Source organism: Elgaria multicarinata, chromosome 4 (assembly GCF_023053635.1).
Source record: "Elgaria multicarinata webbii isolate HBS135686 ecotype San Diego chromosome 4, rElgMul1.1.pri, whole genome shotgun sequence".
NCBI lineage: Eukaryota > Metazoa > Chordata > Lepidosauria > Squamata > Anguidae > Elgaria > Elgaria multicarinata.
In genome coordinates this window covers 40,048,375-40,070,986 of record NC_086174.1, presented here as the reverse complement: position 1 = coordinate 40,070,986, position 22,612 = coordinate 40,048,375, and the positions used below count along the sequence as shown (strand labels likewise).

General features: G+C 39.2%; 1 protein-coding gene across 7 annotated transcripts in view; it reads left to right on the top strand.

Annotated features, from left to right (window-relative positions):
• Positions 1 to 22,612, top strand: part of CDC42BPA (CDC42 binding protein kinase alpha) — a 195,599-nt gene that overhangs the window by 44,955 nt on the left and 128,032 nt on the right. For all 7 annotated transcript variants that reach the window (XM_063124145.1, XM_063124144.1, XM_063124140.1 and 4 more), the window contains exons 3-5: positions 14,844 to 14,927; positions 20,291 to 20,386; positions 20,945 to 21,093. In XM_063124145.1, the coding sequence (XP_062980215.1) occupies positions 14,844 to 14,927; positions 20,291 to 20,386; positions 20,945 to 21,093 (329 nt within the window). The remainder of the gene's footprint in view (positions 1 to 14,843; positions 14,928 to 20,290; positions 20,387 to 20,944; positions 21,094 to 22,612) is intronic.

The following is a 22,612-nucleotide window of genomic DNA, read 5'->3' as shown; positions in this document are numbered from 1 at the left end:
AACAGTTTCTTGGTTTTTTGCATTGAACAAAGATCATTAGGAGTACTTTATTAATGGTATTTTTGTGCTTTTAATATTGAGCTGTAAATTACATATGGCTTTTGTAAACAATGTATTGTAGAGTTTCCTATATACAACTATGCCACTGGGTGATTTCGTTTCATGGAAAGTTCTTCCCTACAGTGGCCCCTTAAGTTTGTATATGCTTTTTGATTTAGTGCTGCTGCTTTTTAAGAAACACAATTTAATTAATGTATTTATTACATTTTCATATCGCTCAATAGCTGAAGCTCTCTGGGTAGTCATCTGGAGTCAGGGATGGGAATTAAGGTATCCAAGATTGCAGATGATAACATCTGGGGCAGCTGAAAAGCATAAGCTGAGTGTGAGCTGAAAAGTGCTTTCCTGCGGTGTCCAGTCCTCTATTTGCCACCTCAGGTTATGTTGGGGATTGCTCCTTTAGCTCCCTCCTCAACCTTTGCTGTCTCCTTGCTAATGCCCATCCGTGTAGGGGTGTTATGTCAGGATAGGGAAGACTTCTGTGTTCAGTCTGCATCCTATTCCCACCCCCAGGCTAAACTCTGTATCCTCTCTAGCCTTACATAGGACAGTGAAAACTGCACATGGACTGTGGCTTTTCACCATTGTCATTGCTTTGGCATCATGTTGGCCCCTGCAGCTCGTCTGGCACAGCCACATTGACCGATATTCCTGTGGTAACTGGCAATTTTGTTGTTTTTGATGTTGGAGCCCTCAGGCTCTTTGGGGTTACCACCTCTTACTACTGGGTGGTGGGATGTCTGTCTTGGTTAGTGTAAGGGGACTAGTAGTCTGAGGGTGAAACATGCTGGAAATTGTAATTCTGGGTAGTGCTAGTCAATAAGAAAATTCTGACCATTGGGGAGCCTGAGCGGAGTTGGGCTTTTTAAGTTGCTGTTCCAGCAGATGATGTGGGCAATGTGCTTCTGACACTGCGGAAAAAGAAGCTGCTTGGCTTAGCCTGCCCGGTTCTGCACTTCCTCCGTGCACCTTCTGAGTCCACGCTGGAGCAGAGCCAGGAAGAGGAGGCACCTTGATGGGGGCAGCTGCTTCCCAGCTTTCGCACTTGCCTTCAGCTGTATCTCCCTCCCACCGGCCTGGGGAGACAACTCATCTGTCAGAGTTTCCTTGCGCTTTAGAGGGCCAAGGTATTAGCTTTTCAGTGGTGACCCATCATGGGCCATGGAGACCAGGTGGTGATAGATGGCAGTGTTATGAAACGGGCAAGCTGGAAGGAGAAGGAGAGAGAGCCGAACACGGCAAGAGTCTGTTGGGGTTGGTGAGGTCCTCGGATGGTGGAATTGTACACGCGGTGCACCTGAATGAATCTGGCTATTTCTTGGAAGATGAGCCTTCACTAATCTCGTGCCCTCCAGATGTGTTGGAATGCACTCCTATCACCCCAGCCAGCATGACCATTGGCCGTGCTGGCTGAGGAAGTTGGGAGTTGCAGTCCAACACAACTGGAGAGCACCAGGTTGGGAAAGGTGGGTGTAAATAGTCAGTCTGCATAATTGGTTGTCATTTACAGGGGAAATCCCAGTGGTATACTACAAACAGTGTACCTTTTCTTAATTTAGAATGAGGAATTGGATTTAGCTGTTCCATTTTTGTGTCACTTTCGTCCCAGACAAGGACTGTTTATGCTCATCCAAATGTTCACATGTATATTCGTGCTGCCTTTAAAAGTCAAATGAACACAAAGTGACTTACATTCCAACTAATTCTAGAGTGTTTCTTTTTAAACTGTTGCTAATCCAAGAAGAAATAGAAATCCGTTAGTAGATTCCTTCCCTTCCCTCCACTCAGATATCTGCATCCATCTTTGATGAAGGAAAGGTAAAAGTGTTGATGTACAAGTACATGAGAGACCTAACCTTGTGAAGAGGCAGAAATGGTTTGACAGCAAGCCAGACAGTATTACTGTTTGTGGGAAATATGGAAGAAGGATTTTGGCTTCTGTCCTTGTTTCAAACTAAACCCAAAATGTTTATATCAGCACATACCAAGCATTTTTAGCAGGCTGTTCATGGAGGAAAAATACACTTTTTAAAAACCCATTAAATCTTCAGTCTTAATAAATCACAGTGACCAGACTTTTTTGGGGAAGGAAGGGGAGAGTGTGTTGGTCATTTTAGATTTTATTTTTCCTTATTGGTTCAGTTAGAGAGTTTTTAAATGGTGTGAAAATTCATTTATATTTGATACCAATGAAGGTAAAGTTCAAATTAGGACAATTTGAAATATGAACTACAAATTGAACCCTGAATCTTTCAGATTTGGGCTTGAATTTGTAAAGACTTGTTTGGGGATCTGTCTGTCACTGCTACCCCTGCCAGCCAGTGTCCTTCCCTTTTTTCCTATGGTCTTGGGAGACCTGGAAAACTGTGTTTCCCAGGGCTCCTTGCACAGATGATGCTCCTATTGCAGCAATTCTATGTGCCAGAAAGAACGATTGAGAAAGATTGAGTTCAAGGGGTGGAATAGAAGGGAGAGTTTGAGCTTGTCAGTTATTCCCATTGTTGGACTGGAATTGTTCCAGATGAACCTGAACCTTGTGTTAACCATTGCAATGTTGGGAAAGACCAAACTAGCCAACCTGGGAATGTGTTTTAAAAATATATTCATAGCATTGTTACTTTGTTATTAGTAAAGTCAGGAAACTGTAATATCTGTTGGACTAAAAAAAAAAAATCTCTCCTGTGATCTTTCTTTTCTGTTTCTCATGTCAGGAACTAAATGATATGAGGGATTATATCCATATTCTCTTTCTGAAGTGCTGTTAATGTCCTTTTCTCCAATATGTATAAAACAAAATAGTTTACATTTATGAGTGTTATTGATATTAAAGACATTTACTGGAAGATTAGCTATGATTTAGGGAAGATTGGTACTGGAATCTTCCTGCTTCTTGTGGTGTGCTTACTGTCATTTACAATATGCAATATGAATATTGAGGATTGCATGTTATATTAAGGGCCTGTTTTTCAGCTATCCTTCATCTAACACTGTTAAAGGGGTATTTGCCACTTGTAAAATAATAAATTGAATCTTTTAAAAATATTTGAATTCCAGGAGATAGCTTTATTTGTGTCTGGCTGGTGCATGATAGTTTCTAATTTGTATTGCTGTTTGTAAAAGCAGGGCCAGCCCTCCCGGTCAGATCACCTGGTACAGGCAATCTCCTGGGATAGCCCTCGTCATGGTTGGGTCTTAGGAAGGACCTCCTCAGAGCCAGGCATTTTGACCTCGCTGAATCAGCTGCTTTCTACAGCCATGTGGCTTGTAGCGAAAAGGGTATGGGGGTAACACAGTAAAGGAGGGAAAGGGTACGGTGGGCACGACGTAGTAAAGGTAAGAGGTAGGTGGTGCACACAGTGGGCCCATTCAGAAGACACCTTAAACCATGGCTTTAACCACGGTGAATAAGGCTTTTTGCTTTATTCACCGTGATTAAAGCCATGGTTTAAGGTGTCTTCTGAACACAGCCTGACTTTCTGGCCTATCCAGTGGAGTTTTAGGATGTTTTTAGAATGTTTTTTTTAGGATGTTTTAACAATGTATATTATATTTTAATTCAGTTTTATGTATTTTACCATTTACTGTTGTTCCCCGCCTCAATCAAAATGGAGAGGCGGGTAAGTATTAAATTTATTATTATTATTAGGGTGTCTTCTGAATGGAGCCACAGGCAGAAAGGGGAATGGGTGTGACTCTGTAAAGGGAATGAGGTGCAATGTGGCAAAGGGAAGGGGTATGATGCAGCTGCATTCGGTGCATGTGCTCTCTCACCTAAGGCAGTGGAAGAGGTTGCACCACTGCTGCGCAATACAGAGAGAAACTTCCATTTTGCTGCAGGAATTGAATAGTGGGATTTAACTCTGCTGCAGAACTTTTAAAAACATCATTTGATTGAACTTTAAGAGAGTTGCAATCCTATACCCAGTTACCTGGGCGTTAGCTCCATTGAATTCAGTGTGACTCGCATTTGAATAAGCAGGTTTAAGATTGCGCTGAAAGAGTTGTTATTCAGAATGGATATTAGACTGTGTAATAGAATGTGGTGCTGCCTTTCTGTCACACAGAAAAAGCCTAAATCACAAGCCTAACAATGAATTATCACCAAAAGAACAGTTGTATCCTAAACCACAAAACAAAATAGATTTTGGAAAATTGTATATACAAAATTACAACTACTTTTAATATATTACATACAAAATGTAAAACAATACATTAGCTATAGTTTCTTCTACATATATAGTTTCATAACTGGTTTCTATAAAGGGTTATATAAATACACAATGCCCTTATCCCAAATGTGTTTCGACCTTGGTGGTCTTCAGTGGGAAAAATATGTAAACTCTAATTACAGCCCTTATTGCAACTAATATTTCATAGTATTAAATGTCTTATACAGAACCAGTAAATATTTAACTAAGCAAATTATATGCTTCTCATGAGGTGGTTGATATCAAGGTACAATGAAAGTTAAAACAAGAACATTTCTTTCCACACCTAAAACAAAAGTTGATAAGTTCCTTCTGTCCACAGAAACTGAGTGGGACTGTTTCAAACTGTTAAAAAAAAATCTGGCACTATGGCCAACTCCCACATAAGGCTTGGATGCTGTGCGTAACCATTTACAATTGTAAACTGGATTACTATATATAGGCCCTAATCAGAGCTCAATACAGGTGTGAATAGAAAGAATGTCCATAATTATGTAATGCTGGATGAGTTGCTCCTGAGGTCAAGAAGCAACAACAACAAAAAAGGTCTTAAGGACACATACATCTCATATAGGTATAGAAAGAACTGCTTCTTAAAGACATAGCTCAAATTTAATAATACAAAACTTATAATAATATTAGAAAAATGTCCATCCCTAAAAATACAACATAGAAAAATAGAAGAAAAAACAACAACAATGGCAAGTGCTATATAAAACTTCTTAAAAAGCCAATGTAAAGGAAGTTACAGATATGGCATACAACTGCGTTCTTCATTTAGTCCATAGGGCAATATTCTTTAAGGTATAAACCCAGACTATTTCCCTCCTTCTCAGTTGATGGGGTAATCTGGTCTCACATCCTTGAACCCTTTCAATAATCCAAAACTTCAGATCATTTTCATCATGCCCCATGTCCGTGAAGTGATTCATTATAGAAGTTTTCTTAAGTGGATGCAGCTCTTGTGTTTGCATATCCTTCTCTTGACAGCTCTGGTGGTCATGTCAGAGTATATCAGTTTGCAGGGACATTTGACAGCATAAATAACTCCTTTGGCAAATTCCTTAATATAATGATAACTGTTACCTGAAGGATTTCTAAATAACTTGAGTTTAGTACAGTTCCCGCAAACACTGCAGTGGCCATATGGATGATTTCCAGTAATCTTTTCATCACTTGTACTAGGTACCAGGGGTGGAGGAGACCTTAAAGAATTGTGAACCAGTACATTTTTCAGGTTACATGCCCATTTGTATGCAAATACAGGGCTAACTCTGCACTGTGAAATTTCTGCCAACAGATCCCACTATTTACAAATAACATTTCTGATGTGTGCTGGATGTCCATCATAGATCAGGGGCTTGAACTTCTCCCAATTAATTTGATGTTGCTTAGGCTTTAATAGCATCCTCCTGTCCAAATTCTTAGCTTTATAGAATGCTTGTTTCAAAGTCTGGAGAGAGAATCCCTTTGATTAAGTTGTTCCAAGAGGATTTTGGCCTTAATGCAGAAATCCCCCTCGTAGCTGTAATTTTTACACAATCTGATAAACTGGGAATAGGGTAAATTCCTTTTTAAATAACCAGAGTGAAAGCTATTATAAGCCAAAAATTCTGTAGTCCCCTATTCCCACTTCCATTTCTAAAAAAATAATTAAAAAAATGATCCTGCATTGAATCGTCTCCTTCAAACTGTTAAAATTCTTTCAATTAATTATTCACTCTTTCCTTCCTCCTGAGTGATAGCTGTCAATCATGCCTTTCCGAAATTGGCTAAGGTTAACAAAACCTGAAGAACCTGCTTGTTGTGTTTCTCAAAACCTCCTGCCTTCTTGGGAGACAAGAACGAGGCCTGCTAAGTAATCCACCAAGCTTTATAAGCAATAAACATCTCTTCCTACCTGAAGAGAGTCTAACCTCTAGGAACTTTCGCCTAGGCAATATGCAAACTAAGCGAGACAATTGTCCTTTCAAGAAGAATGGAAAGCCTTTTTCCAAGACATGTTAACTTCAGAGAGACTAGTTTTGAAGCGGCTTCTGATGTGATGTGAGCCGGGCCAACTTTCTCTCGCCTTCCTTTCGCTACGCATGTTTTAGTCGGCAGTGTACTTTAGGATCGGCTAACCTGTCCATGCTCTCTCCTTCAGAAGAATGTTGGCTTCCCATTGACTGTGTATTATTTGCCCTTGACGAGATAGGCTCTGGAGAGAGTTCACCACCAGCTGGTGAAGAGCCCATGAGAGCTTTCTACCCCACTGGTACAGGCTGGCCTGTTTCTGGCGCCAACTCCTCTACTTTAGAGTCTGATTCTGATTGATCACCTGAAAAACCTTCTTCCAACCCAGGGGGAGCAGGGCTAGACATGACACTGCTGTCAGCTTGTCTAGTACAATAGTTTTATCTTAATATAGTTACATACACCAGTTTCATGTCATACTTGCAAAAAATCTGACATGCAACTCTGCTATTTAAATATATGCCTTGAATTAAATACCACAAAGCAGTAAAATGGCAAAACCCATTTATAACCAATACCACATTAACTGTGAGATAAATTATGAAAAGAAAATTGGGCAAACTAATGTAACGTATGCTCAATTATTATGCAATACATTGATATCCTAATTTAGGGCTGTGCAAGATTCAGAATTGTGAATTTTTGTGAACTGCCCAGAGAGCTCCGGCTATTGGGCGGTATAGAAATGTAATTAATTAATAAATAAAAATAAATAAGAATTGGAATTTCAAAGCGAGGCAGCCGTTTTGTATGGATTCCACCATTTTCTGTACAACCCTAGTAGGAAGAGCGAAAAAAAGCTACAGTTCCAAGCATGCATTGCAGCCAATCAGAGGGCAGCATGGTCTTCTCCATGACAATAATGTGAGTGATGGATTAAGCCTTTGTAGTCAATTAGAGAATGGTACAGGAAAGTTAAGAAAACTACAGGTACAAACTAAAGTTGAGCAGCAGCAAATATCCCAACTTCAACACCCCCATATATTTGTAATTGTTGCAGGTATAGAGGAGAGAGAGAACTTGTTCAGATGACATGCTAAGGCATGGTGGTTAAGCATTTTGTGCTAAACAGTATGGCTTAGTAAGTCATATGAACCATGATTTAGCGTGTTGTGTTAACTATTCCTACATAACCACAGTTTAAACATGCCCACTAACCATTTGCTGCAAAAGGCTTAGTGGCCTACCCATGGCTTAGCGTGTCATCTGAACCGGGTTCAGAGAGAAAGAGAGAACCTAGCACCTCCGTCCCCCAGACCCCTCCCACTAATTTAGTGCAGTGTAACCTATGATAACTTCTAGAGAGCATTTTAACATTTTTGGAGCAGAAAAGATAGTTCTGAGTGGTAAAATCCTAAAAAGAAAAGGTCCTAGGAAATTTGTTCCATATGTAAATATACGGGAAATGTATTAAGCATGACTATTACTGGTGAAAGACATGAACACTTTCAGAACAGAGATGAAACTAAACAATTTCATCTGCTGTCCCCTCATTTTGATATATTCCTGGATTCTATTTTATTTTTACAAGTGTAGGATTGTGAAAGAGGCCAGACCTGATTATTATACCACAGCAATTCTGGGAAGTAATAACTGTTCTATCCAAGTTTATGCATTACAGGTCTTGACTTACACTTTTATAAGAATTCAGCATGGTGTATTGGATTGATTGCTTGAGCTCATGAAAGAGCCTTATATGACACTTTTTTTTTGTCATGCTATCATCTGTTGTAGATTCCACCCCCCCTAAAATTCTTTGGCTCATAGCCAGAATGGAGGTTCAGAGATAGACAGAATGCAAGATTCAACCTTCCCCCCTTTTTTTTTTACTTTCTTTTTCTCAGTGGCACAAGAAGAAAATTGAATACCAAACTTTGTGATAGTTCCCTGGTGTGTACTGTAAACCAGATGGAAACAAAATAATGTTTTTTGTTGTACCATGGTGGACAGGTGGTATTCCTTAGCAAATGATGGCAGTATGGAAATGTTTGATATGTGCATCTTAAATTAAACACTTTACAGTGTTTAGGTGTGGGTTACTCTTACATGACCTTGACATTTGAGTTCTTATTTTATATTTTCCCCAAATTTCAGAGAATCCAGTGTAAGAAGGCATTGCCACTTATAAAATCTGCTCTTTATAGACAACTTTTACCACTTTCATTCAGTATCCATACCCTTAAGTAGGAGGAATGACCAGATCTTTAATATGAGATAAGACTCTAAACTTGTAGAAGAATGGCAGGGGAACCCCTCCCAACTTATATTTAGTTAGTGGCATGGGAGCTCCTGCAGTGTGGTTCTTTTCCACACGGCGATGGCTGTATTCAAAGCTTTGGGCCATGTGGGAGGAGGTGGAGCTAGTGCTGTGGTTCCTCCTGGAAATTGGAGCACTATTGGCATGGGGAACAGTCACATGGCCAAAGGTCATCTTCATATCACAGGAAGGGATGCAGGGTTTATTCAGGAGGGCTCTTTAGAGTCAGTCTACTGTTGTGTACTTTCTTTTTAAGAGGTAAGCTCAGAAGGCCTCAGGTTGAGTAGGCCACGTGTGAGGACTCAACAGGAATGTTTTCACTTCAGGCAGAAGCCAGTAGGAGCAGTTGGGCCAGCATAACCTCCTGAGAAGCCAAGAAATCCCAAGCCTCTATGACTGTTAGCAGGGTTATTTCTTCAGTTATGTTGTTTATGCTTCCCTTACAAATCAAAGGAGGTTGCTCTATGTTTCTGCAAGCTGTAATAAATAACTGTTGAGTTTTAAGACATGTGGTGCATGCTGCTGTTTCCTATATACAAAACTACACATTATGCAGAATGGGATGATAACCTTAGGCATACCACTTCTATATAGTACTTCAGAGTGCAGATGGGAAGAGATTGTTTTTATAAAAAAACATTCCTCCATGTGAAGAACTTCCTTCATGTAGTAAATTAGTATGCCAAGAGAGTAAGGGAGAGAGATTTAGTGCCAATCTCCCTCAAACATGCAAAGAGCTTTTTACACAAAAGAGCCTTTAAAATATGACCATTCTATATTTCAAGACTGACATGGTACAGTTTATTTTGCCACCTCAGTCAGTCAGAATTGGCATATTGGTTCTTAGAGTATTGCATAAACTGCTTCCATTGAGCTATCCTCTTTCCTTCATGGAATCTGCTGAATTAAAATTATAAAATAGGCCAATCTAAAATCAAGGATAAAAGTAATCCCCAGAAAAGGGATGTACTACCTAAGGCAAAGAAGTAACAGGCAAACTGCCAGTAAATTTGGGAAGAAATCAAAATCCTTTCTGGGTAAGAGTGTCAGATTAAATCTATTCAACTTTATTTTTTGTGTATGTATGTTTCTACTACTCTGTACAATAGGTCTAGGAATAATTAGTTGCTTATTTCTGCTATTGTGGAGGAAAGAGGTGGAATATTGGTTGTGATGATACCAAATCCCTTAATTACCTAATTGAAAATATGGATATTTATGCTCCTTATGCACAGTTGCTTTATTAATTGGAGCCATTTTCTCCCAGAGTTCTCAAACTGTCTAGAATATTCTGCTATACATGTGCAGCTTCTGTTATTTGCTTTGGTGGGTGCACACAGTACTTGTCACTTTTACTTAAAACTTGTGTGAGCTGCTGAAATGGATGTTTAATTTGCAAAACAATACTGTGGTCTATCAGTCACGCATGATAAAATGCAATATCCATTTGTCCAAATAATGGGAAAAGGAGTGGTTTTGTTAGAGGAAAGTGGGCAGGAATCAGTCCAAAATCTAAATCATAGAGTTTCCTGTTGGTCTGGAGTGCTGGAGTTGGCACTGCAAATGTTGGTTTCCTGATTGTACAGAGTGGGATAAATATCTCAGAAGATGGTGGGCAGCTCACGGGGGGAAGACATATCAGATGATTAGACATTATGGGGGACGGGACAGCAGCAAAGCAAGAAAGGCTTCTACTTTCAAATTTAAAGCACATTTGTGTCAGTATAGTCAGATTCCCCCTTCTCCTTCCATACCCCACATAGTAGTGTTAAGTTGGTGTTTATGTAAGCCAAGGGTGGGGAGCCTACACCTCTCCAAACAGCACTGCCAATGTTCAGGGTGGATGGGAGTTGTAGTCCAACAATAGCTGGAGGACCACAGGTTCCCTAGCCCTGATCTAAGAGAAAGGTGCCTTCAGGCACAAATTAAGACAATTCATTTGTTTATTTTATTTATTTACAATATTTATATACTACTCCCCATTCAGGAATTTCAGAGCGGTGGGCAAATCTAATAATAGAATCAAAACAGAATGAAAACATATTAAAAGTACATTTTTAAAAGAAACAAAGTGCAAACAAAACCACGGCTGGTCATTAAAGGAAGGCTTCCTGGAACAACGGCTTTTTCAGGAGGTGCCAGAAGGAATACAAAGTTGGCGCCTGCCTGACCAGAGGCAGGGAATTCCATAGGAGGGGGACCACCACACTGAAGGCTCTTCCCCTGGTGGACTCCAATCGGACAGTAAGTCTATGTGGAACCACCAGGAGCATGCCCTCAGATGACCTCAGTGACCAGGCAGGTTGATAGAGAGTAAATTTGTTTTGACAAAATTTGTTTTCAAGGATGCAAAGATGTATGTATTCAGTGCCTACAGGCTAGGTTGGTTCTTGTGTTTTTACAATGAGAGGGAATGGTATGTGTGTGTCTGAGCAGTGCGTTACTGTCAATAGCAATGTCTGATGAATTATAGCTGGTTGTAGGTGAAGCAAATTGGTGATGGCTGGGCATATTTGAAAGTCCATCCTATTAGTTTTCTTGCTGTTAAAAGGGCATAAAGATTCAAATAAAGTCAAATCCTTTGGATAGCTGATTTGTCAGAGACACGGAATGATAACTCCACAGCCATGCATGCAGCTGGGTGGGGTGTCAATTGACCAGCAATGTAGGATGCAGCAAGACATTCCATTTCACTCCCATTTCATAGATAGTGCTATTCCGGGTTAGGTAGAAATATTAACTCTGGGTTAGTTAGAAATATTAACACTTTCCCCACCTCCTCGCTCTTCTTTCTGTTAGTTGCATGTTTAAAGAAACAGGACAAGGAATGGACATAAAGACTAATTGCAGCACACACCTGTACCTCTTTTTACTTATTTATTTTTTTAGTAGTATTTATGTATCCTCTGATCTGTTAAAAAGCCATCAGGAGTGTTGCATAGACTGGACATAATGTAAAGCCCACCGTATTATGACATATTGTACATGGAAAGCATCTGCTTTAGCTACTGAACCACAATTCCCATGGTGCAATGAGAAAATGCCTTGGCATTGCATTTCAAAATGAATAATAGGTATTCTGAGTTTGTGTATGTTCCTTATGCTTCCTTCACCGTGCATTTTAGGCTACACATCAGAAAGTTGAGTTTTTCTTTTTATAGGCAAACTACCTAATCCTATGCAGGGTTACGCATGCCAAAGCAAAAGAGTAATTGCTATGTTTCTGTGCAGATACAGAAATTAGCTATTATTATTATTATTATTATTATTATTTATTTATTAATTTATTTATTTACATAGCACCATCAGTGTACATGGTGCTGTACAGAGTAAAACAATAAAATAGCAAAACCCTGCCGCATAGGCTTACATTCTAATAAAATCACAATAAAACAATAAGAAGGGGTAGAGAATGCACCAAACAGGCACAGGGTAGAGTAAAACTAACAGTATAAAAGTCAGATCAAAATCAAGTTTTAAAAGCTTTAGAAAAAAGAAAAGTTTTTAGCTAAACTGAAGATGTGCAGCCCAAACCCATGCATGTTTCTGTTAGGAAGGGTACCATGGCACACTTACTACCAAATAGGTGTATGTTGCTGCATTACTTTTTTATTTAATCCATCCCTGCAGGAGAGAGGTTTTTTTTAAATATATTCACACCCATCACAATTACATTTTATTTTAGTAAGTTTCAGCAATTATGGGAGCCTCCTCCTCTATTTAGGTAGCAAATCAAAAGCTGAGGTTTAACTTTAGTTTAATAATATTTTATTAAAAAATCAACTTTGCTTCCATTACCTGCCACAAAGCATGGACATGTAACTAATAGTGAGGCATAGTGTGATGTAAGTAAAAAAATATAACATGTGTGTCATCACAACATACTGTACTATAAGTTCAGTATATTTACTATATCAGTGGTTCCCAATTAGCTAAGTACTGCAGACCCCTTGTTTTTCGACCCCCTCCTTTTGAACATTTTGTTATCTCTATGGTAGTTACCTGTGCGAAGCAATTTTTTTGAGAAAATAAGGGGTAGCCACTAATAAGCAAAGGATTGTAGGGATACTAAAAAAAGACCATAAAATTTGTGATATTTGTGATATTACCACGCAAAAATGGCAATGATTTAGTTAGGAATATAAAGACGAATTTAATTTTACTAATGTCTAGTTTACAACTGAACAAATTATGACGTGTCTAGCAGCTACTAAACTTAAATGTGATGGGAGAAATCATGCCTCTTTTTATCCCGAACAATCCCTTCTACATCTGGTTCAATATTTCCTACTTTTAATCTCAAATCTGGATCAACATTGAGCCGATTTCTATGCTTGTTCTTCATATAACAAAATGTCAAAAATGTTTGTTCACAAAGATATGTGGAACAAAAGGGAGCTAGATGTTTCAAAGTTTTTTCACCTAACTTCTTATAATCAGGAAAAACTTTCACCCCGAATTTGTCCAGTCTATATTCTTTGAAAAATGATTTCAATGAACCATCACAAGTCACGTCAACAAGTGCATCTTGCTCTTCCGCAGATAGAGTTGCTAGTTGTATATCACCACATTCAAAACGATTCCTTCTCCATGAGTTTTCAGGATTAGGTGCAAGGAAGTAATTTCTGAAGCTAGTCACTAAATCACACAGGTGCTTTTGCGCATGACGTCACCGTTGAAGCAAATAGAGCGCGGGAGATGGCGTATTTTCTTTTATTAAAATGCAGACCTTGCAGAGCTAATAGGTGAATGGTGCCACGGATCCCCTGGGGTCCACGGACCACCAGTTGGGAACCACTGTGCTATATCAACAGAACTTCAAATCCTAAAGACCAATAAGATAATGCTAAGGTGTGAAGAAAAGCTCACCATTAAAGCTCATATGCCAACATGACAAACTAGGAGTGGTTTATAAAGCCATCAGTCATTTTCTGGACACCTGGAAAAGAGGTTTGTAAGCATGGATCACAATGTATTGAACCAGGTTGAGAAGTGGGAAACCTGATTTTCATTACTTGTGCGATAGAGGGCTTTGTTATCATTGTTTGCAAAATCACAAAATTATTTAAAAGGAAAAGCTGGGGCCTGGGCAGTTTATTCTATGGGACTTTAGTAAATCTGTAATAATAATGTTGCTATATAAGAGAATAGTTGGCAGGAAATGTGCCATCATTGATTTTTGTGATATTGGGAAAGTCATGCAATGCCACCCTGAGAATAAGCTTTGGTGGGTTGCTCGATACTCATGATCAAGCACTTCGTGGCTTGCTGTGGCTTGTTTCTCCCAGCAAAGGTGGGTTGTTGGGGTGGTTAACAAGACACTCAGAACCCATGGTCTGTTGTAGGGTTGTGGGTCTGCCGCAGCCTGAATGTTCAAAATAGCAACTGCCACAGCAACAAGAAGCTGCACAGGGAAATTCAACCAGGTGGCTTCTTGTTATGTGTGAACTGGGCCCTAGAGTAGCAGATATGTTCAGCTTTGGTGAATTTATGAAATCACAATATGTTCTATCTGTTCTTAAGACAGTGGGTACCTAGTACTGTAATGTGCATGAATATTTGGCTTATATTCTATACTGGTTTTAGCTTGATTAATGGTTTAATTTATTTTTAGCTGTGTATATTTATTGTTTTATACTGTCTGTATAATTGTATATGTATGCCACCCTAAGATCCTGGTCATTTAGGGTGGATACAAATGTTTAAAAAATAAATAAAGTAGATTTCTTCAGGTATAAAGTCAATTTTGAAGTTAAAGCTGCCATTAGAAGTAAGACTGGCTCGGTTCACACAACACTTTTCTCTACACAATTGACGTTTTTAGGTGGTACTCGCCACACAACATATTCCAACTCCACCATTGTGTGAATGTGGGCTCCTGTGGAGTAGAGTAAAACACAACTCAGAGTTTGATTAACAGTTCCTCCGCCCTCTCTCCTCCCTCAGTCCTCCTGATGCTATCCCATCAGCCACTGCTGTGAAAAAACAATCTCAGCCGCTCTCCTAGAACGGCACTCCTCCTTTGGCCACTCTAGTCAGGGAACTCTTTAACCAGTGGGGAAACTCCACTCAATCCAGCAAGAAACGCTACAGAGACCTTCAGACGACACGGAACGCAACTGCCATGGGGTGGAGTTTTCCCACCAGACAACATGTTTCTTAACAGTGGTGTAACAGTTCCATCGTGGAGTACTAAAACCACTGTTGAGGTTGTCTGAGCTGAGCCTGTGTGAAAAAGAAGTGTGCTGGTGAGTTCTTGGTCTACCACAAATCTTTATTTAAAACTATTTTTTTCTCTACAGGTTGCGGTAGTGAAATTGAAAAATGCAGATAAGGTATTTGCCATGAAAATATTAAATAAATGGGAGATGCTGAAACGAGCCGAGGTAAGACTCAAATTATTATTTATTATGTATTCAATTTATACCCTACCTATATCCAGAATACCCTAGGCGGCATGTATATTCAAGCTACTGTTATGATTATTAGTCTAGCGTTTCCTTTATTGAAATGTGGCAACGATAAACGTAAAAAGAGATTTATTGCTTAATGCGGTATATCTTGGGATAGAATGAATAACTGAACAACATGGACATATTCCTTCAAATTTCTAACTGCTAAGGTTCTTGTAACAAACAAGCTAAAAATGTTCTTATGAGCTGAGAACCATCATAGCTAATGGGCGTACACACAGTCGCCAAGATTGCTGATCATCTGTTTGGGGAACAAAGAAATGTACATTTGCCCCACACCACTCCTACTAGGTGTTTGATGCTACCAAATCAGACTGCCCTGCCATCTATTGGGAGGATTCCCTTGCACAGATCGTTGTGTATAGTTAGTAATGCACCTGTAGTATCTTTGGAGACAGATAAGCCCAAAAGTTCTTCTTGCTGGATGGAGACTTTTGAATTGAGTTTTATCCATAATGTTGCCTTAGAGAAATTCAAAGCAATGAAAATAATTATCACCATAACCTCTAAAACAATATGATTTAAATGCATGGAGAAATGTTCTGGGGACAAAGCAAGTAAACATGGTGCATTCCATACATTCCTGGGTTTGTTACATGAACATGGAATCCGATGGATTATAGTATCCCCCCTCATTCTGGAGAGAATATTGTAGACACACACACAGTTTCTGAAGTCATATAATTTTGAGTAGGACTGGAGAGTGCTTCCAGTGGTTAGGGATTAGGGGTTTGTACAACTGTCTTTAATGGGATTTATTCTTTGCTTTCTACCCATAAAAATGAATTTATTAATTTATTTATTGCATTTTTATACCGCCCAAGCATTTTGCATTTTTTTTTTATATCGCCCAATAGCCAAAGCTCCCTGGGGAGTTCACAATTTTTTCTTCTTCTTCTCATACACAACATACATTTTAACATCACACGATTTCTCGTGGTTACAGAAAGGGCAGGTAAACTGGGTCTCAAGTGTTCCAGTCATCTTCTTGGGTGGAGGTTTCCGCTTAGACTTTCTACGGCCCATTCTTGCCTGGGATCAACAACCTCCCCAAGCCTCGTTTCCAAGGTGCTGATGGTCATACAGTTAGGTGCTGATGGTCATACAGGCCGTAGCTAGACCTACCTTATAGTCCGCAATGGAGGAGGGAAGATCTCACGTTGTGATTAACCGAGATCCCTCCTCCGTTTATACGTGAGGCGGGACGACCTCAGGAAGAGAGGCGTCATGCCCGCCATTTTAAAAAATATTTTTAAAGAAACAGGAGCGCACGAACAGTCGTGCACAAAGGTAGATCCTTTTTTTAAAAAAATATTTAATTTCCCCGCTCCCCCCACCCTACCCCCGATGGGTGCAGCTCCCAGTTCCGCGCGAGGAATCGTGCGGAGCTGGGTCAAATTGCGGCAACGGGTCACACATTCCGCGGTCTCGGGCTCAGCCCGGGACCGCGGAAAAAGCGGGCCCAAACGGGTGGGCGAGATCCCGGGGCAAGGGAGGAATCATCCCTCCCTAATCCCGGGATCCCCTGTATGTCATGTGGACGCACAGGAACAATCCCAGGATTCACCCCGGGATTTCGCCCGGTCTAGCTGAGGCCACAGTTAATTCCAGTACTCCCTTATTTCATCACTATATGATATGACCATAATACATGAACATACGCAGCTGCCTTGCCCTTAATCAGTCTAGCCCAGTATTGTTAACTGTGGTCAGCAGGAGCTTCCTCATTGGCTCAAGCAGAGGCCTTTAATCCTATAACATGAGATGTTAAACTTAAGGTTTTTATGCTATGTTTTACTATGTTATTTATTTCATTATATTTCGTTTTGTGAATAGAGTTTCAGTGATTGGGTGGTATAGAAATGAAATAAAATAAAATGAGATGCCAGGAAGTGAACCTAGATGGAAAGAATGTATTCTATCACTGTGCTATTGCCCTTCCTTGTTTATAGCACTATTGTAATAGCCAAGGATTAAACAGCTAAGTAGAGGAATCATATAGTTACAGTTCCTCTGAATGCATGTTAAGAATTCCAGCAAACCGGAGCTGTGGGAAGAGTAGCTTAAATAGCTTGCCCCAAGAAAATAGCCCAGAAACTATTAATAGCCTTATTTTAATAAGAAAATAATAATTTTCAAACGAACCTTGGTTGGTTTCATTCTTTTAAAAAACTGATTCTGTTTAGGTTGACTTCTGTATATCACAGTTTGCCTAACTTTAGAAAAGTAAAATGCTCCAAAATTTTAAAAGTGATTATTATGAAGACATATTATCTCAAGATGCGCTGTTAATATTTTTATGTATATGTAGCGATATACATTTTTGTTGTACTGTGATAGAAGATTAAATGTAAGGGGGGGAAGGTACCCCAGTACATACTCACACATAAAGTTCTGACTTGTTCCAAGGCAGCCCTTCGAAGGCATGATGCATTTTCCAGATAATGAAAATTGGCAGTTTAGCTATTTAGACTTCATCCAAATATAAACAGTGGGATGCAAAAATGCAATTGAATTCCCTTATGTATACTGCAGTACATTCCAGAACTCTGTATGGCAGTTAGTATCGCTATATAAAAAAATAATGCTTTCGCTCCTGGTTAAAAATAGAAAACTGCAACAACTGGCAGGAACAAGTCAAGCATATTAGATAATTAAACTCATAGGTCAAGATCCGAAGAGCTAGTTACAGCACAGTCCTATGCATCTTTACTTGGAAGTAAGTCACACTATTCAATTCAACTTAGTTCCTACTAAGGTTACAATCCTATGCATGTTTTGACAGAAAGTCCTTCAACGCCCAGCATTCCCCAGCCAGCATAGAATTGGGCCCTAAGTGAGTTTAGGATTGCATTCTTGGGCTGAATAACCGTGCATAGGATTGCATCATTGGGCTCACCAAGAAGTGGCCCAACAAACTTGGTTTTGCTTTGCTTTTTTTTTATACTTTCAACAGAGGACACCCATATGGTTTCACAACTGTTTCCAAAAATTTCTAGTTTCAAAGGCAATTTCTCATGGTGATGGTGCAGGGAAGGGTTGATGTGTGAGAAACGCAACTTTAAAACTCATGGAATTATTGTCTTAAATTGGTTTTATTCCTGGATCCTTTTAAAAAAAGGGAGCTTTTGAAAAGCTCATTATTATTATTATTGTTATTATTATTATTATAAAAAATACAGTTTTCCTCCTCTTTTCCACACATTACCCACTGCCATCCTGCCAGATTTCCTCTGTTTTATCTACCTCAAAACTTAGACATTGGGAGGCCGCTGCAGTCTGCGCTTCTTGGGGCCTTTTATGTAACCTATCTAGATGCCACAACATGTTGTGAGGCACACATATGTTGCTTATTAATTATTACAGCATTAATAATTAGAACGGTTAATTTAATATAATTAGAATAATCCTGTGTTGTGTTCTGAATTACAGTGAGTTTATTTATGAAGTGATTTGTATCCTGCCTTTCCATTATACAGTGCTCAAAGTGGCTCAAAGAAAATTAATTAAAAAAGGCTCTGTTAGGTTTTGGGATAAAAATTCTTTTCCCAAAATATCTTTTGAGTAACTTGCTGATTTTATGGACACTATGTAAACATAACGTCCTGATGTGATGTTTAACTTTAGTTAAAGAATTGGGAATGCAGCATTCAGGATCATATGTTCCTTTCTTTCCAGAGCTCAGATACATTTATTTATTATTTATTTATTTATTACATTTTTATACTGCCCAATAGCCGAAGCACTCTGGGCGGTTCACAAAAATTAAAACCATGAAGAGCATAAAAACAACCAACAAATTTAAAACACAAATACAAAATACAATATAAAAAGCACAACCAGAATAAAAACACACAGCAAAAATTAATATAGGTTAAAATATGAGATTAAAACAGCAAAGTTTAAATTTAAGTAAGTTAAATTAGGTGTTAAAATACTGAGAAAATAAAAAGGTCTTCAGCTGGCGATGGAAAGAAAATAATGTAGGTGCCAAGCGAACCTCTCTGGGGAGCTCATTCCACAGCTGGGGTGCCACAGCGGAGAAAGCCCTCCTCCTGGTAGCCACCTGCCTCACTTCCTTTGGCAAGGGCTCATGGAGAAGGCCCCCTGTGGATGATCTTAAGGTCTGGGCAGGCACATATGGGAGGAGGCGTTCCTTCAGATAACCTGGCCCCAAACCGTTTAGGGCTTTAAATGTTAATACCAGAACTTTGAATCAGGCGTGGACCTGGACTGGCAGCCAATGAAGTTGTTGAAGGACTGGTGTGATATGATCTCCCCGGCCATCCCCTACCAGCCTTAAGTATAACTAACATTATCTTGGCAGCATTGTTAACCAAGTACGGTTCCCACTTAATCATTAGTTGAAGCTTGCTTAACTGCCCGTGAGAAGTAGAAGGGATGGGTGCATTTTCTTATGACCCACTCACAGTGGCTTAAATGGCTGGGGCTTATGGGAGTTGTGGTGTCCATTTGTTGTGAACCAAATTGGGGAAAGCTGATTTAGAAGCTGGGAACAGTATGTTTACATCAGACCTTGTTTTACAGACAGAGCCTATTTGTCCTGATATTTTAGAAAATCATTTTATATATGATTATATGTGATTTATATATGATTCTGCCCTGTGTTAACTATTCAATCTAATGAGAATCTGAGTGAAATTAAATAGATAGTAGCTACTCATATAAAGGGTTTCCATCAATTAAAAAAGCAATTTAAAACTCCCAGATTCTGGTCCAGTTGTAATAAGAACTACTACAACCTCTCATTGATTAGGTTGCTGTCCTAGTTATTTATTTATTATTTATTTTCAATATTTATATACCGTTCAATAATCTAACACAGATTCCAAAGTGGAGAACATAGGTATAAACAGTAAAAGAAAAGATTTTAAAAAGTAAATTAAAATTGTTCGAATTAAAAACAAAGAAACCTTAAAAACAGTGGCTGGTCAGTTGAGGAAGACTTCTCGAAACAGAGCTGCTTTCAGGAGGCGCCAGAAGCAGTCTAGTGTTGGTGCCTGCCTGACCTCCAGGGCTAGGGAGTAACAGAGAAGGGGCCACTACACTAAAGGCTCTTCTCCTTGTGGATTCCAATCGGGCCATAGGTCCATGTTGCAGAAAAGATGAGCCCTTCATAATTCTATTTTTGAAATGTCTAGATTGAAGTTTAAATAAATGTATTTATTTATTACATTTAATATTATTCATAAATAATACATATATTTGGATATGGTTCTAAAGTGTATCTAAAATACTATTTTTCTACCCTTCAGACAGCTTGTTTTCGAGAAGAGAGGGATGTATTAGTGAATGGAGATAACCAATGGATTACAACACTGCACTATGCCTTCCAGGATGAAAACTATTTAGTGAGTGTTACTTTGAAGTTCATTCATTTCCTGAACTTGTAATGTCGAATAGCTGTGTGCACTTTCCTGGAGTTCTTAGTCCTCATTGATCTCTAAAATCTAAATAAGCAAATGTTTTGTGATGGCGTTCCAAGATACATATTAGAATGGAGGTTTTATACATTTAACCTTAAGATTTAAAGCTGGCCTGCTTTTGTGTCGTTTTTAAGCAAGGCATGACATTTCTTGCCTCCCCCCCAGCCTAGAGTAGCCCAAGCCATTGGGCCTGGGGGATGCTGCTGTTCCCCTCTCACGCCTTGCAGCTTGCGAAGGACAGAGGTGGGAGAACATAACACAGTAGTGCCACAGAAAGCGACACTTCCCCTATAGCAGGACAATCCCATAGTGTCTTGCCCCAGCAGGACTGCGCTCTTAATACCCCCTTTCTACTGTAGAATACAATGCAAGGAGACACTTTGGCAGCATTCCTGTAGTATATCCTGCCTTTACTGTACTTCTTGCCTATTTGCATTCCTTTCCAAAGGTATTAAAACTACTTTCTATTTTCTTTGTTCCTAGTACCTGGTTATGGATTACTATGTTGGTGGAGATCTGCTTACCTTGCTCAGTAAGTTTGAGGACAGACTACCTGAAGAAATGGCTCGCTTTTATTTGGCTGAAATGGTGGTAGCAATTGATTCTGTACATCAGCTACATTATGTCCATAGGTAAGTATAATCAATGGAATATTTATTATTTCTTCACTATTTTGATTTAAGTAATGCTCGTATCTTAAATTCAAATTCCAGGAAAACTTACGAAAGTACTGTAGTTACATTTAAACAATTGCAGCACTTTAAAACTAGCATGATAAAGATATTTTGTTGCTGTTTGTAACTTCTGGTAGACAAATTGACAGGGAGAACTTGGGACTTAAAGTTTCACTGGTTTAAGCCTTTACTCAGAGGCTTGGCTGAGACAATCCATAATAGTATCCTGGAACACGGAATTGTATATAATTTATTTGTGTGTTATCAAAGGTGTGGTTCATTTTTAGAATGCATTAATTGCAGAACAGCTTACATTTGGAATGAGAGTTTGAAATTAGATTTTTGTGTGTGTACTTCGTCATAGAGATAAAATACAGCTTGGTTTGTGTCCAGAAAATTAATGGATAAATTTATTTGCACAGATAATTTAGAAGCTTATAAACTTTAGGCAGCTGGTCTTGTCTTTTCCACGAAAAGTTTATTTGAATAGGAAATGTAATACTATACCTGACTTTCTTAGCAGCAGGGATTGCTCTTCTGTATACAAATGACTTTATTCTCACTGTTCAGTTTTAATTTGGAGTGCCATCTTGCATAATGATGGCTAAATATTGCCTAAAAACAGGCAGTGATCGAAAAATCAGCATTTTCTTAATTCTACCTCATTGAAGCCCATTTCTGTAAAAATGAAGAGGGCCACAATTCTGTCTCACACAAAATTAATGACGAAGGTAAATGTGGAAGCTCTGTTTCTACTCAAGCATACCAGGAGGAGGTAATATGTTTGTACATCTTTCCCAATCCAGTCCCAGTGCACACATAAAGCTGTGCCCAGCCTTGATAGATAAGGATGCCTTTTGCCAGAGTATCCAGTAACCCAAGTCCTGATTTGCCACTTATAGAAAAACTAATATATTAAGGGTTCAGTCTTATGGTCCCAGGGACCATAGGATATTTTGGATACCCCTTCTGAGGAGACAGAAGGGGGACTCTGGGTTCCAATCCCTCCCCCACTCCCTTAGAGCTGCCACAGAAAAAACGGTGTTCACAATAGTAACCATGGATATCCTCACAGAGGTCAAAAAAGGGGGCATTCCAGTGCGCCAGGAAGAGAGGAAAATAGGAGAGGCCAGGATCTACTTGATCCTATGTCCTCTCCGACACCTGCCCCACACACTACATGTAAGTGAGCTAGACTGGCTCAGAGGCCCATCTAGCTGGGTTTTTTTTATTTGGAAAGGGAATGGGAGGTGAAATTGCCTCCATTGCTCTTCCCACCCGTTTGCCAGCATCCCAGAAGGCATAGGAAGCCTCCAATAAAAGACTAAAATCTTATGGACATACCTGGGAGTATGCCCCATTGGTCTATAAGACTAATATATGTAGAGAGGTTAGTGGTGGATTAAACAAGTGGATTGGCAGTGTTTGTGAGCTGTATATGAGGTTCTAAATAGTCCAGTTTTGATTTATTTTTTTA